The sequence below is a fragment of the Ostrinia nubilalis genome, chromosome 16 (assembly GCF_963855985.1).
Source record: "Ostrinia nubilalis chromosome 16, ilOstNubi1.1, whole genome shotgun sequence".
Lineage (NCBI taxonomy): Eukaryota > Metazoa > Arthropoda > Insecta > Lepidoptera > Crambidae > Ostrinia > Ostrinia nubilalis.
The window spans coordinates 3,848,762-3,866,732 of record NC_087103.1 but is presented as its reverse complement, the minus strand read 5'-3'; the positions used below and the strand labels follow the sequence as shown (position 1 = coordinate 3,866,732).

The following is a 17,971-nucleotide window of genomic DNA, read 5'->3' as shown; positions in this document are numbered from 1 at the left end:
TGAACCATTAACGAAGACAACCTGCATCCATCTGTTAGAGAAGATCCATAAGATAGGGTAGATACGTCCTCGTAGATTTAAATTCCATACGACTTCATTTACCGTTTGCCTATTTATTTTAGTTGTTAGCTATCTCGTTACGGGTAGTGATGTCAGTGTATTTGTCGATGGTTAGTTTTTTTTATCCACAACGAGGAAACTCTTGGCCTGTATCTCACCCGATGGTAAGTGACGATCAGACCGAAGGTGGAAGCGAGCTTCACCCGGTATCCTCAACCACAGAGGAACTGGCTATCTTACCACTAACTGCCGGAACACAACAATGCTGTTAACATTGTTGTTATGGCGACAGAATTAGGTAAGATGGTGGTAGCTAGCCAGGCGAACTTGGAACAAGCCCTACCACCAACCAAACCGAACAGAAAATTCTACCCCCACTGGGAATCGAACCCGGGACCTCTGCGTCTGAAGCAGGTGGTTTAACCACTAGACCACGGAGGCGGTTTCGGAATAAGCACGTTTTTCTAAAACTGTGTTATTGAATAAATTGATGCTGAACTAAATTGCTTTGAAAGTAGTACTTCTTTAATTTAGTAATCTCTCGTATATTTATTGCACTTAGTATAAAAGTAGTAGAGGTAGGCAGGTAGCAAATTCAATATTGTCGTTTACATAAAGTGATTAATTGCATAGAATTGCAATTTAGAATACGAGCACGGAATTTACTGTAGGTAATAATTTCTGCTAGCTGTGGCTCTACGAATAAAGTCTCTAGGTACCTACTCATAATTTTCTAATTTAAATAATATGTCATATTTTTCTTAACTATTTCTTTTCAGCTATCGATAGTCAATATATCGACTGCCAGCATTATTTACGTCGATAATCCGTTATTGATGTCAGCCATTTTTCAAAGCACAGCACGCGCCTACGTGTCGCTGCTAACGACAAATGCTTCGCCTTTTGTTGGCTAACGGTTGTGTTTTGATATCATTAGAAAATTTTCGAGCACACGTCAGAGAGAAATATTGTCCCTAATATACTGATTAGACATCCAATAGATAGCGTTGTTTCGAAACGCGAGAAAACTGACGAATGAGGGGCTTGATTGGACGCGAGATTACTCGATTGTGATATATTGGGAGTTGAAGATGTTTAAAAAATTTGTCGTGATAATGAAAACAAAAAATGTCGACCGATTTATGAAATAGAGACGATAAATTTGATATTTAAAAAGCTGGAGGTAAATATTTGTACGAAAGGCATGAATGCATATTTTATTGGATTAAGGTTATGTTATTAGACTTAACACACAGAACCATGGCGCCAAATGACTATTTGGCGCCATGGTTCATTTGGCGCCATGATTCTGTTTAGTTTGGAGGAAGATGACGAATGTTTTTTATGATTATTGTAAACTATTACTGAAATGACCAAAGGGCTAGAAACCTGAAAGGCAATTTTCAATGATGCATCTAAATGAACAATACTGGACGCAATTAAAGTTTCAAGTGTTGAAGTCTTAAGTGCTGGAAGCAATCGAATGCAAATAACAGTAAAAGCGTCATAAAAGCCATCAAAGTTAGGATGTTTTAGCCGCCCACCGCGCCTCCACAGGTGGGCATATCTAAATTAACAGTACCCTACACGGAAGACATCAAGACCGTACCGGATAATATAATTACTTATCGTAAAGATAAAAATTCCTCGGAAATATGCTAAAGATTGTATAATAAAGTGATCGGCACGTGCCGAGAATTAAGCGCATACCTGCAACCCCATTAGTCGGAATCGGTTTTAGTAATTATGGACTTATTAAACGCCGTCGAAGATTTATGTCGAGCTCGGAAACAGGTAAGGCCATTGCGTTCTCGACGGAGATAAGAAGAAGCAATAAACATTCTATAGTACTATCAACGCAATGCACCTTATGGCCTCTACCATCAAAATTTGAAATAGCAATTTATAAATAATCACAAAAATAATAGAGATGTTAATACAAATCTGAAACTTAAAACCATTCGCAATGTAAATCCTGCATCTAAAACAATATAAGCTCACGATAAAGGCATCGTACAAAGAGTCACTGACCATAACAACGTAAGAGAAACGAAGCCTTGCGATAATCATAATACGCTTGCAGATATGTGATTAGCTGCGGGGTCACGAAACGGTCGGCGTTAGACAGAGAAGAGACCTAGCCTCCTTTTCGTTCCTCCTAGAGCCAGGTATCGCCGTCTCGCTCGCCCGAACGACCGCAGGGCACCTAAACCGCTATACTAAACTGTGACCTCACGAAATTCTCCCGGCACGATACCGGCTATGATTCACGTAATGACGGGCCTTACGGACAACCTGACGTGCAGATACGAATGCCAGATGAATCCCAAGTGACAACGCGGAAAGAGTTGCCATCAGATGACGATCGCTATCATCACTCTTATTAAGCTATCACAAACATTAGCATACAAAATTAATATTTACATTTAAACATCCAAATTTTGCATAACGACGTTAATTTCTTTAGCGGAAACATTAACTTGTCAACTCGGTATAATAACATGTTTTGGCATCAAAGGTGACCCTAATTGTCTTCACACTTTTCTCGAATGTTATTCTGGTTCTGATAGTGATTGGTTCAATAATCTCGGTTTCTCGTCATTAAAACCATGATCTTAAAACGTAAAGTGAAATTATATGAGGTACGGATATAATATAGCGTGGTATCGTACAGAGGGCACGACCAGAACTGGTTCCCTGCGACTACTAACGTAGTAACCAATATACATACAAAACGTGCATTACTCTTGGGTATTCAAGATTATAGTACGGCATTAGGCCAACCGACTGTGAGAAAATTTCACCTGCAGGAAATTCTATCATAAATAGTTTTAGTGTTGGCCGTGAATGCGAGCGTAAATCGAGACTTGCGGACGAACCACTGATTAGTGATGAATAGGAAATTGTCATTGTAAATGACACTAAGGTTTCTGATTATACTAAGAAATCTCATAAGTTGTGAGATATTAGCAAAGGCAGGGATTTAGAAGTTGCTTAGAAAATCATAGATGAAGATGACCTACGATAAGCTACAAGATACAATCTTAACACAGTAATATAATAAAACTAGGATAACAATCTCAACAGGTGTTTCGATAAAATCTGCCAATATTAGCATTTCTCAACATATTTTCATAAAATACGTGATTTAACGCTCAATTTGTACACACATAGTTTCTATCATCGTATACGTATAATCCAAATCAAATTAAAGAACCAACGACGTGATATTTCATTACCCAGCATCACACGTCGTAAAGGAATTAGCGTCGGAGTGTGAGCTGGCCGCTGATAAATCACCTGTATAGTTCGTTAGCGTGCGCCTGCGCACTGGGGGTCCCGCAAGTGGGACGCATTCACCCAACCCCCTGTTGGTGGGTATTTTGACGTGCTATGTAATGTCACGTCCACGTGATGAATTGTTGGATTTCTACACACAAACACTTGCGCCGATGGTATTAGAATTTTCAAGATATTAAAAAAAATGGGAATTCGTCGTTGATTGAGTTTGTCGTGGCCTGATATGTATTAGTTGTGATGAGACTAAATTCATTTGAGTACAAGAAGAATGACATAATATTTATTGGTGAAGTAACAATAGAAATTAGAAAATATAAGTCGCAAAACAAAACCCTTTTGCAATACAATTTGATAAACATCCTTCCAGTAAATCTCTGATCCAGTTTAGTTTGCAGCCTAAGGTACCCGAGACGTGCTTTCATTAATTTTATGTACCTATCTTAATTTTTAGAACTTAAGTGCATCCTCTAAAATTCTCTAAATATTATATTGAAATATGAAAAGCTTATAAATGTTCATATTAACTTATTATAGAATTTTTGTTATTGTAGTCATTGGCGCCATTCAAATGTGGCTGACATTGTAAATATGGCCCAAACAAGTTTTGGAAACGATAATTATATTATAACACTCCTAATTTATTAAACGACGATTCGATCGGATGCTTTAGGTATTAGCGATGAATCACGTCTAATGTAAATTTATGCAAAAATTTTAATAAGCCCATAACAAGGCTTTTGTTGATGACATTAGAAATGAACTTATGGAAGATATTCCACATACCAAAGCCAAAACACGCGAGTAACAGGTTCTGTTCAAGCACGCTATTCTGATCTTTATTACTATGGACATAGATTAGATTTGCATTAACCGAGCATTAAGCTAAGCGATATGGCGATTTCACATATTTGGTCGTAGACGGTTTTTTCAACAGATCACGAGATGAAGGCGTCAGTCAAATTTTAAAAAGTTAATTATCGAATACTTTTACCATCGGTCGAGTGTTCGAGTCCAGGCGATACATCATCCCCGCGAGAGAATATAAATCACCAGGTGATTGATAGTAGTGTATATCTCACGCTCGTTCGCTAGCTTCTTTTTTAATCCGACACAAATGATTTTACACTTTGATTCCTTTTTGTGACGGTGTTTCGGATTCGGTTTACGAGCTTCATTTGAGGCCGTAAAGTTTATCTGCTACATTAATTTGCCGGTAACCAGCTACTCTACATATTTTGTTATCATTGAGAATAATGAAGACCTTTCAAGGAATTCAAAGGCAGCGGTATTGTTACGAAATTCAGCAATACAAAGGGCTTGATGAGATCTTCCATCACAATGTGAAATCCAATATTATCCGCCATTAGCTATTCAGCGTGAAGCTAATATTTATAGTGGAAACCTATCGGGTTTCTAACAACTATTGAGCCGACCCGTCCCGCACTGGAGCAGTACCTGGCCTGCCGGGTGCCTTTCCACGGCGGATTAGCAACATTCCCCATTGTGGCGGCCATTCACATGCAAATGCTCCGACAAAACGTGCGGAAATATAATTAGCTTACCATCGGCAGGTCCCAAGGGTCGCCACCTTGACCATGCAAAATCGAAACCGGTCTATGTTGTCTTCGATTTTAATTAATGTTTTCGTCCGGGCGTTAACTCCTGACCGATGTCCGAGGGTCTCCAGCCCGTAGGTTTCGCGAGCCACCTCGTGGGAACGGATCGGCACGGCTCCGATACTATCTTTATGTCGGCCGCGGCTAGTAAGCCTCAGTTTTCCCAGAAACCACCATTAACTGTGGCCCTGGAGCGTCGTACGAAACATGTCACAGTTATTATGCTCACTAGAAATGATAATATCTTTGGGCTGTGACGCGGCAGACAAAGTGGCTATCTGCGCAGGACCGACTTCTCGTACTGATTGTTGACACGATTAAGTCATTAATTTAATCTCGGTGACGCTGGAAATGAGGAATGTGCTGATCTCCCTGATAATTAAAACAGTGTTTTCTGACCACAAGATGGACACGCAAAAGCGTTAAATTTCTCACGGTAGCGATGCCTGTTTGCGAAACTAGACTGGTCTAATCCAAACAAACCCATACGGTCAGTTGGTCAACAATGACCACACCTGGTTCGCCGCGCAAATTGACACCCTCCTCAAAGCGAATCGTCTATCCTTTTGACGTGTTCTTTGTCGCCTTAAGGCGCGTTCGGGGCGTTTACTCTTTAAAAATAATAACTGAAGCAAACATCGCATAATTTGCAGCCCCTGGGAACTTGGATGACGCTTTTGACAAGTCTTGTGGGCTACACAATGAAAGCGCATTTTGTATGGTTACAAGACTGCAAGAATTTACACTCGGATTAAAGTCATGTAAGGCAAAGACAGTTATGCTCTATGACAAGGAAGGGTGTTATTCAAAATTACGGTTCATGAAATTGCATGGTCAAAATGACAAATTAGTCAATAACGGTTTCTGACATTAGAATATTTTCGAAGCAATCGCTTTGAATAATTATGATTTCCGATTATTTGAAATTTCGTTTCTACAAAATCAACGCAACATAATACATATTCGCCAACGATTTTTCCATCCTCATTGTAAACATTTTCCCTCACAATGAGGTTTCATTAAAATTCACCCGAGGGGTGGTATCGAGACCGATGGCGGAATCTTTCTAAATGACCGGTATAGCACAAAAACTTATTAAGATATCTCAAACAAAGCGCCATGATTGATGCGGCTCAAACAAAGAAGGCTATTGTTCACTTGACGGGTGAACCCGGGGCTTTTGTTTAGTATACTTTTACATGTAATTATTTAATAAACCGGTTTCGGCGATTCTAATTAATCAATCGGTATGTGAGCTTTGTTTTGCATATGCGAATGTGGACAGCGAGGGGTTGTTTGGACTCGTATTTTAATTTAATAGTAACTACGCGTTTTTCTGTTTTGTATCATTATGAGAATTTGGACAATAGGTAAGTATTGATGAAACAGTATAAATGAATAAAGCAATTTATTATGAGTCTAAAACTTAAATTATGTGCTGGTAAGTAACTTTATGATTTGTTAGATCAAATGCAGCATTATGAGATCTACAAAAACAGTATTGTTCTCAAAGTCAGCATTTCGGGTGTGACACAAAAGAATATTGACCAATGTCCGAAACATATCTGTGTCAGATCAAATTCCGAGATCAAAATTGGGTAGCTCGCACACCTCAATGGGTCCTTTCAACCGCTAAAACGTTTTAGAAACTACCGACTATTCACAAAACAAAAGAAGAAAAAACTTTTACAAAAGACGCGTCGACGGATCTAATCTTGACCAGATCTACAAGTTTGATATCTAAGGCGATTATGCTGTGACAAAGGAGGCACACTCTTCTCTCTTTCTATTAACAGTTAATCTCGGATAAAAAATGCTGTATGGACCCTAGAGTTTGCACCTTTCTTTTGTTTGTTGACAGCAAACAAATCGTTTGTTGGGCAAAATACGGGGTCGAGAAGACCTAATGGGGTGCTTAAGGGTTGAATTGAGAGCAGCGGGTTACGTGTCCTTTCCGGCCGTGGCCTTTGCATATCTGCCGGGAACTACAAAGGAAAGGGACAATGCTAATGATGCTATTGCAAAGGTGTGATGCGTCAACCGTAGAGTGAGTTTTTTGGCACCGCCGATTTTTTGCGGGATGATAATGAAAATAGCGACCTCGGAAGCATTTCATTGCTTTTTATTCTGGTTATTATGTAAATTAGCCAATCTATCTTATAGCTCCTGGAACATTTTTGATTAATCTCAGATACCTAGAAATATGCTTCTGAAATTGACTTAGAACCACTTATCACAAGCTCTAGTAATCTAATATGATTTATTTGAACAATAAAAAAGATGTATTATGTAAACGCAATTTTTTAAAGAAAATAATGCAAAGCCTCCGAAATTTCAACTATTGCTTTCCCAAAATATTGGGGTCATTCAAGGCACCATACTGGGTCCACTTTTAAACAATCAGCGGGACTGATATGAACTCAACCTGTGCCCTCATGAAGGTTCCTTTATGGCGGAGGAAACCACCTCCGTTGTGTTATCTTTTATACTGCTTAATGAATACAAGGGTCGGACTTTTGGGAATAAAGCAAATGCTTAACTGCTTAGTTAAAAGTTCAACAGTGATGTTTGTTTTTTTATCATTTGAAAATGTTTGTGGTTTTGCAAAGGTGCTCCGTTTTTGTTTTTTAGAATCTTTTAGTTTATAAAACTAGATTAAAATTTGTAGTCAAAGATACTATGCACATAATTTTACCTTGCATGATTTAGTGGACCTACGTAACGCCTGTCACAACATTATAGTACTTTATATAACACTTTGAAAGCCAAACGCGTCGCCTTCCAGGCTCAAGGTCTACGGTAGTTAGAGAAGCCTTGACCAATGCAGTAAACAGGCTATTTACGTATTACTTTAAAATGCTCTAAAACAAAGTCTTAGAGCCATTACTCATTAAATCGTTGGAACTTAGCCTACAATTAACCGTGGTAGGATGGCGCAATCTGTTATTTTTTATTATCAGAACAATTTAATGATGCAAAGCAAAAATATTAACAGATTGATGTCTGTGTTTTAAAGATTACGTTAAATTACTAAAGCCCAATTTGACAATAATTGATTAATTTAATTAAGATCAAAATACCGACCCAGGAGTTCATTAATATTGCTCTTCATATTAAAGAATTTAGATTTAAGTCAAGCATGACCATTTCGAGCTATAGATTTTAAAACTATGCAGCATGAATTAAGTTCTTTCAAGACAGTTATTAATATTTCCTTTTGGACACTAAATTGGCATATTATAATAAAAAATCCAACGTCAAATAAATATAAAACATGGTAAATTGTAAATGATTGGTAAATTTCCTGCGTAAAATTCCATTGATTGATTTGCAAGCATATTATTCAGAAAATAAATTACTTTTTATATGAAAATCTCTGTCTGGCTTCACTGTTTTAGTAAGAATTATCCTATCTCTTACATTTATACTAGGAACTAATTTCACTGTTATATTATCGACAACTAACTCGTCCAATCGCTCACGAGGTCACTACAAATCCGTCGTCATCGAACCATCAATCACAGCTGTCTCTAAAACAATAACCGTCTATATTAATTCTTCCATAATAATAACCTATTACTGTTCATAACTTTATATTAACATTGATAGTCAACAGTTACTTAGAGTTGCCCTTGGGCAGTTGTCTGCCTAATGACTCGTCAAGATTAATGGTCTCACTAATTACACTTGTGACAATCAATGTATCTTAAAGCGAGCTTTTTGTATCGGTAGGCACTTATTAATACGTAGGTCAACCCATTGATGAGCCCTCAACGTAATTGGTTATGTAACTTTGAAGGTTTAGTCAGATTCCTTTGGTTTTAGCTAGATTGTAGTTCCAGATCATAATACATTGACGTATCTTTTAAATTCGTTATTATTTAATAGAGGTATTAAACTGATGATTACTTCCTTAGCGTTGATGACGATCTTGATTAATGTGAATTTTTAATGACCGATCCTAATTATGTACCGTTTTAGAATCATAACTTGTATTTCCAAGCTAAATGTTGAAATTTTGGTCACCAAAATGTTACATTTGAATTCTGGATTGCATTATACGTGCTAAAATTTGTGCTATTTCCTAAAAGCAATTAAAGTTACAGAAAGTTAGATTAACGTTCCTTACGGCCATAATATTAAACTTATATTACATAGTACTTACAGAGTAGCGCAAAGTACCGGTGGACAAAAAAGAAAACTTTAATAACACGGGTTTACTTTCAAATGTCTCAATATAGGCATGGACTGTATCATCTCCAGTTAGTACAAGCTCTTTGTTAGTAAAATTTTCTTCATCGATCCAATTTTTCTCAACATCAAAATTTCAGAGCATTTGGAAGTTTCAAGTTTCAGGCAGTGGACTCACCTTCTCTCCTCATGCCCATTTTGAGACATTTCCTGAGTCGGCAGTACTGGCACTGGTTCCTGTGGTGCTGGTCTATAGGGCAGTTCCTGTTTCCTCTGCAGGAGTACGTCAGGTTTCTTCTGACGGACCTCTTGAAAAAGGATTTGCAACCTGTTGAAGACATATTGGATTTTAAAATCATTGATGAGCTCTTGTGAGCAGTAAACATAATAATGCAAATAACAAGAATTTGTAATTGAATCACATGAGATTCAACCTCTTTATAAAGAGAGAGCCTAATGTGGCCTAATACAGATGTTCCAAACATAGCTCCCGCAGATTTAGTAGCATTAATTAATGAAGTGTTTACTAATATTTACTCGGCAAACGAAATAATTTAGAAATACTTTATGGGCGGTAGTAATCAGTCGTTAGTCAAGCGTGTTAATACGTTTAATGCCATTAACATAATCCCATTTATCATTGGCTACTCGATACGGATAATTTGACAATTCGTATGGAAGCATACGATCGAATCGTATCTTTGGAACAGTTAAAATACCAACTTAACGATCTATAGACAGTTAAAACCACTCTCATGAATATATAATTCGTTTACATTAGAATAAGAAACAATTTGCCTTAAACAACAGGTTTTCCATATCACCGTAAGGCTTATCTTATTAAATTTAAAGCCCATAATCGCGTGTGGAAAATTTCGCAGAAAGCCAGCTTAATCTAAGAATTCGTTTTTCATTACAAAAATTATAGTATCGAAGTCGCTGTAAATTATAAAAAGCGGCATAAAAACGTGATCATTTATGGAGTATTGTCACACTTAAAAGGTATTATTAGTTTTGGATAATGTATTGGTATTTTGGGTTGTTTAAAGTGGGCTGATTATACAGTAGGTAGAGTTAAAGCAGTGGGAGGTGTTTTGAATACAATATCATCATCGGAGAGTAAGATATGGGTGATTTGGTTGTTATAATTTAAATATTCAAATGGTTGATCGCTCGGACAGCTCGTCAGTGGAGCTTGCGTGTTTGTGTGCCATTAGTCGCGAAGGCAAATATGTGGATTCCGTAGCAAATTGAACAAGGTTAAATGTAGTTCAACATTTAACGTTGGAAGCTTTTGAAAATAAAATGCTGTGCTTGTTAATCAATTATTACTGCTGTTTACATCAATGACATCGTTTTATTTTCGCGTGTGGCGCTTTTGGTATTTTATTTACATTTCTGTGCAAATAAAGAACACAAATTCAGTGTAACGAGGCTAATAAAATTTACATGCTCAACGAAATATTTTTGGGAAACTACCGAACGTTAACGTACTTGTGTACCGTTCAAATAGCCGTCATGTAAGACTCGTGTAATGGTCTTAGATGTAAACTTCAGCTAGGGTCACCATCTGTCGGAATTCGTCAAAATTCTGTTTACCTGGTTTTAAAATTTATTTTTGTGACTGAGATGGAACAATTTTGTGCACGCTAACTAAAAACCTAACGTTGCCTACGTGTTTGTTATTGTATTTATGGCTTGAATGTCCGTTGTTTTGTCCAGATTTTGGTCAGAATTTAAATTTCAAGATGGCAGCCCTGTAGCGTGTTTTGGGCAACAAAGCGCATATTTCCCCGTCCGCCACATTCTTGATACCGTTAGGGTCACGTATAGATAAGCTGTAAGGCGGGTTACATACGGTGGATATGCAGCGATAGGTGAATGCTATGATCTTACAGCAAAACGCAGATCTTTTGGCCGCTTTAGAAGAGAGTTGATAAAGAATTTAAAGAGCGCAAGGCAATAAAGACTAATAAAATAATTGAGATCCTTCCGTAATCAGAAACCTTTTTTGAGTAAAAACACATCTTTAGTAAAGATATTATAATACTAAAGAGTGTGTTGTGTGCATCCAGCTCATTAAACACCTTCAGCTATCCGGAACATCCTCGATACGCCTCCATAAGTTAACCAATGCGTTTAGACTAGAGAGAGGAGTCCGTCAGGGTGACACCATATCGCCGAAATTGTTCAACGCTGCCCTTGAAAACATCTTTAAGAAGCTAGATTGGACAAGCAAGGGAATAATAAAATCGATGGAGAAAGGCTAAACAGCCTGCGATTTGCCGACGCCATTTAAAAAAATGGAAATAAAATTTTGGTCTAACAGATTTCTTATAATGGTAGAGTGATCGAAAGGTCATTACTTGTGACTGTCAACTTTCCAGAAAACTGGCGTTTTTAAAAACGCCCCATCAATGATTTCCCACCAAAACCGCCTCCAATTACCGCTATCGTTGAGAAAATCGACTCTTGCAAATTGTGTTTCACAGATGATAACACGGCGCGGTGATCCTATCAACAAAATAGTTGAAGCAGAAGGCCCAGTCAATACAAATGCCCCAATTAGTCCTGTTTAGAAAAAACAATACCAAAATTGGTAGTCTGAAAGTATCACAGAAAAAAATTTTTGGTTACAGCTTACACAAAAAAGTGTCAGGCGAACTAAGTGTTAACTATAACCAAACCAAGTCTAGCTCACTACAGAATTATTTGTTTGATTTACACAACCTTTTGTTCCTCATAACCAAAGTGTTCGGTGGTCAGTGGTCACTTTTGTTGTGTAAGCAGTAACCAATCATTTTTTTCAGTGATGGTGGTTTAAGTAATGTATTATTTTTTATCCACGACGAGGGATTAAGCTCTTGTGCAGGACACGATACGAGGACAGTGATAGGTGAAACCTTCATTCAGAATTCTCAAGCAAGGGAGGAATTGGCTATATTATGACCTCTAACTGTCGGACAACATTAATGCTATTAACATTGTTGTTATGGTGACAGTATTAGGTAAAATGATGGTAGCTAGCCAAGCGGCCAAAATGAGCAGAAAATGTTGCCCACACTAGGAATTGTGGTCTTACCACTACTAGACGGTAATTCACAAACATTACTATGAGGTCTTACAGTGCGCGTGGACGCACAGGGTGATACATGAACCAATCACAGAGCATCGTTTGTGAATACAGGCGAAAGTCTTATCATGTTAGTACGGATGACTCGAGTGGGTCTACTGCGTATCAGTTAGTAATGTTAGGTAAGAGAAAATCCAACAATGGCTAAAAGATTATCCGTTACGAACAAACATTAATTTCATAATCTTTTTGTATCTGAAAGCTGCTGAAAATATGGGAAGTTATGTTGGAAAGCCTCTATAAATATTAGTTTTCAATCTATAGGTGGTGTAGTACACGCACGCACCTTTATCTACCAATAGATAGTAAGAATTTAAGGTACCTACGTAGTTCCTAATATCGATAAAGTGTCATTACGAAAAATTAAATAGCAAACTTTATACGTTTTGATGGATTTCTCATTTTAATAGAGCCGCTTGAATCAGATAAGGTTACGTTACGATCTTATGTCTCGTTTATGTCTAACTAGCTGACCCGGCGAACTTTGTTCCGCCTTAATGGCAATAAATAAGCAGACTTTTTTTATTTCGAACGGGATAAAAAGTATCCTATGTCCTTCTCCTGGCTCTAAACTACCTCCCTGACAATTTTCAGCTAAATCGGTTCAGCCGTTCTTGAGTTATAAGTGGTGTAACTAACACGACTTTCTTTTATATGAGGAGTGTCTATTCAAAAGGGGATATTTACATTTTTATTATTTATTAAACTGAGTATGCAGTCTTGTTCTTAGTGCTGAATACTCACTTTCGTCACTTGAATCTTAATCAAAACGGGATATTCTCCCAAGTAAAGCAGCTTCAAATATGAGTGTTCATTTCAGAACAGGATATTTACACTTACAAAATTAAAAAAATAATAGTTATTTTTCATTTCATAACAAGAGAGGATATTTACAATACAAATATTTACACTATACCAATTAGCCGTTTCAAAACGGGATATTTACTTTTACATAGTGTTTTATTTCCTTTAACTTTATGCTTTAGGATTTATTTTTAGACATTTTACTCTGTAGAACGGACCGCAAAATTAACGTAAAACGGAATCTATGTTGTGTGATTGTCTGACACCTGATATTGGACAAATCAGGATTTGAATGTCTAATAATTAAAAAAATATAATTCTGTTTAGTAGCGTCTTTAATTTTGGTCATTATTATTATTATTAAAAAAAAAAGAATAATCTGTGTTTTATTATCATTTAAAATCTTGAGATGTACAATACAAAAGAGGATATTTACAAAATAGTAGGCTCAACTAAAGGGGATATTTACAGTAAGTACAGAACAAAGGGGGATATTATAAAAGATCCGTGTCAAAAGAGGATATTATGATTTTTCTGAACTCTGTAACTTTAAATTAACAAGTCATATTTTTTGGCAAAAAGTGTAGTTAGAACACTGTAATGAAATAGTTTCATAACAGAAATAATGCTTTTCGGTAGGTCTGTAAATATTTCCCATATAAGTTTTTCCCATTTTGTGAAAAATAAGATAGAATGTAGGTATCCCCTTTTGAAAAGACACTCCTCATATACAACTAGCTGACCCGGCGAACTTTGTTCCGCCTTAATGGCAATAAATAAGCAGACTTTTTTTTTTATTTCGAACGGGATAAAAAGTATCCTATGTCCTTCTCCTGGCTCTAAACTACCTCCCTGACAATTTTCAGCTAAATCGGTTCAGCCGTTCTTGAGTTATAAGTGGAGTAACTAACACGACTTTCTTTTATATATATAGATATAGATATAGATATAAAATTACATTTACAAAGTTGTTGTACCTAAAGGCCTGTGTAGTACTGTGTTTAAGATTTTTGTAACCCTATGGCCTGTGTTCAACAAACACATTGTTTTACAGATAAAAATTAAACTAAGGTCATTTAATGGGTTTTACCACGATTTATCTTTGGGGTAGTCCCAGAAATCCGTAAGAAGGGCTAGAACCCAGAGCCGTAAAATCAATAATTAAAAAAAACAAAGTCGCGTGCGCAGTTACGTTGTATCGCGTGACGTAATTGATCGGTGGCAGAGTACACTAATTGTGGTATAGTTCTTGTTACTCACGAAGGCGAGTGAGCTTTCCTTGTGTGTGTACGTGTACACATGCAATAGTGTAATGTCTATCAAAACTTGTGAAAAACGAACAGTAGCGAGCCACCACACATGTAAAGCTCGCCTTTGTAAATTGCAACAACTATACACGCGACAGGTGGACTATACTCGTAGATGAGATAATCGCCAAGTGCGAGCTGGACTTAAAAACGAAAGGAAGCTGGACTTCCACACTATAGAGCTGGAATAGACAAAAATATTATAAATATAATGTTTCTTTCAGGCAATATTTAATTTTATGCTGATGAGGGAGGGAGGTTACTTGTTATAGCGGTCTTTTGTTGTAGAGTTGTTGCATATTATGTACCTATACTTATACATACATGGTATTATATCGATTATTTCATGCCCCTAGTACATAAGTTCATAAGCTGAGGACTGGATTCATAGCTCTTTGGGTATGGAACCCTAAAAATCGCGAGATCTAAGAATAATTATTTCAATACTAGAAAAACTAATTAACAAACGTCTCATGCATTACTTAACTGACAAACAACTCATCTCTGCCTCTCAATTTGGTTTCCAGCCCCACAAATGTACTGAAAATGCGGTCACACAACTTGTTAACTCTGTAACTAGATCATTGGACAACAAAGAAAAATGTATAGGTGTATTCCTTGATCTGGCAAAAGCCTTCGACACTGTCTCTACGCCCATCTTACTTCAAAAGCTTGAATCTGTTGGAATTCGAGGAACGCCGCTAAAACTATTCCACAGTTTTTTGAGTAACAGAAGTCAAACGGTGAAAATTGGTGACCTAAACAGTTCTGAGCGTCCAATCACTTGTGGAGTCCCACAGGGCAGTGTCCTGGGGCCAAGCCTGTTTCTTATCTACATAAATGACTTATGCAACTTCAAACCTCCCAATGGCAGCGTTTTCTCTTATGCCGACGATACGGCTCTCATATTTAAAGGGAACACTTGGAATGAAGTGAAACATTCTGCGGAAACAGGCTTGGCTCTTATATCATCATGGTTACAAGTCAATCTTTTGACTCTTAATGTCCACAAGTCAAAACTCATAACCTTTGGAATAAGGAAAGACCACCTACCGGATTCAAATTTTAGTCTAAAAATTCACACTAATAATTCTTGCATAGGCTCCAACACCTGCCACTGCCTAAATTTGGAACGAGTAGGCCACATAAGGTACCTAGGCGTTCAAATAGATGAAACTCTATCATGGAACGAACAAATTGCCCTACTATCATCTCGTTCGCGCAAGTTAACGTGGATCTTCAAAATTCTTCGCAATGTCCTCACCACAAAACTGATTAAGTCTGTCTATCTAGCACTGGCTCAATCAATATACAGCTACTGCATACCAGCGTGGGGTGGCGCAGCCAAATCAAAACTCATAAAACTTGAACGCGCCCAAAGATCGATCCTCAAAGTTATGCATAGGAAACCCTTCCGTTATCCAACCGAGACATTGTACCAGGACTGTGGAGTCCTCACTATCAGGCAACTATTCATACTCCACGCCACTCTTTACAAACATTCAACTCTTACTTACGATCGATCTCTCACCCTGCTCAAACGTAGATCAGACAAAGTTTGCAAATTACTACCTTGTCATACAACGTTCTCCCAAAGACACTTGGAATTCCTAGCATCACACTTGTATAACAAACTAAATAAGCACTTAAATATATACAGCAAATCAAGATACGAATGTAGAAATGTCATTCGAAACTGGTTACTTAAAACTAATTACAATGACACTGAAGCTCTATTAGTAATACCGCAATAAACAATTAATGATAGTAGTATCCAACACAACTAATGTTACACACACACACGAGCTCACGCACACACACACGCACACACACACACACACACACACACACACACACACACACACACACACACACACACACACACACACACACACACACACACTTATACACGCGCGCCATAAAAACTTACGCATAGGCACTTAGCACTTAACTTTAATCTTTTTGTATTTAATTTGTAATATCTTATTGTGATCCGCGGGTGGGGGACCTGGAGGCCTGAAATACAGGGTGACCCTAGTTTAGGCTCCAGATCGCACACTCAGAACAACAATTGTTATCTTCCAAAAAATTTTTAATGTACTATAATGAGTGTCTGATAAAATAAACAATTTTTATTTATTTATTATTTAATGTCGTAGTTTATTTTAGTTGTTTTGACGAATCATACTAAGTATGATTCCCTTTATTTTGCGTTACTATGACTCATTTGGGGAAATATCTGATTAATTTTCATAAAACAACAACATCAGACTACAATATTATTGAAAAGTCACACTTATTACAAATAGTTAAGATCCCACAGTTTTTAATTTGATATTGTCATCCAGAGTTTATTAATTTCACAATGAAATGTAAACATTACGCTATAACATAAAATGTGACCATTTATTTAATAAATATTTTTAGTTCGCAGAGGTTTAATCTTCTAATAAGTAAAATTATTGTGTCACGGTGTTTGTAATAAAGCTCATCCGGGACGGCTTGACCGATTCTTATGACATTTTGTGTGTACATATATTTAGTAGGTCTGAGAATACCTCTCTTACTTATCACCTAGGGGTGATAAGGGTTTTTCTCGCGTACGAAGTCGCGGGCATAGCTAGTATGATAATTATGATATTATTAAATAAAATGTTCGATGGATTGTATTTTCAAAGCACATTTTGAGTGTAACAAGGATATTCTTATCTATTAGTAAATTCTCGAATCGTATTTAAATAAATCGACAAAATAGCTCTTATGGCACCGATTTTAGGTTCACAATCTTGTTACCAAGCGCGAGTTTTTGATTTAATATTGCGTTAAGTCACTATTTGAAGGTGAACCCGAAATTTAATTTTGCCAATATAAGTATAGTGTCAAATTGTTCGTGCACACAAAATGGCCAAAAAGTTAGTCGCACCTCCTTATTTCAATGAGGGCTATCGTTTTTATACTTAACAGTTGGCACCCCTGGTATTGACAGGACCTTACTCTACAGTGGCGCCATCTTGATGAGTGCAAATGCGATAGTCCTCCTACCACTTTAGCGCTCACCAGCTGGCGCCACTGTCTTCGCTACTAGCAAGTGACAGGACCTTACTCTACAGTGGCGCCAACTGGTGAGCGCTAAAACGATAGCCCTCATTGTATGGAACAAAGACGTATTGCAAACTTATTGGCTACTTTGTGTGTCAGTTGTCACGAATCATTTGACGCTGACTGTACCTACTCTTACCCCAACCCGTACCACGGTAATTAAATAAATAAATTACAATCACAAAACTAGATAAAAATTCAAAGTAGGCAGATGTCATTAAAATGGGTACTGTTTAGGTGGGCAGCCCTATCGCATGCTGTCATACCGTGACGTACCGCGGGGCTGTTGACATTTATTTCAAAAATATGGCCGAGTTGCCCGTACCAGGCCTGTTCATCTCCGTGAGTTTACATCGAAAACAAAACACGCACGATGGCCCACCTACAGGATACTATTCGACAAGGCCTCACATACGAGCGAACATTGACTCACGCACGCGTATTCTTGTGTATGATGGAAG

At 37.3% G+C, this 17,971-nt stretch overlaps 1 protein-coding gene across 1 annotated transcript in view; it reads right to left on the bottom strand.

The window, feature by feature from the left end:
• The window catches only part of LOC135079269 (steroid receptor seven-up, isoforms B/C), a 69,554-nt gene extending 60,097 nt beyond the window's left edge, over positions 1–9,457 (bottom strand). Inside the window, exon 1 of the mRNA XM_063973884.1 lies at positions 9,346–9,457. Within this exon, the coding sequence (XP_063829954.1) occupies positions 9,346–9,364 (19 nt within the window). The 5' untranslated portion in view covers positions 9,365–9,457. The remainder of the gene's footprint in view (positions 1–9,345) is intronic.
• Positions 9,458–17,971: the final 8,514 nt, after the last annotated feature.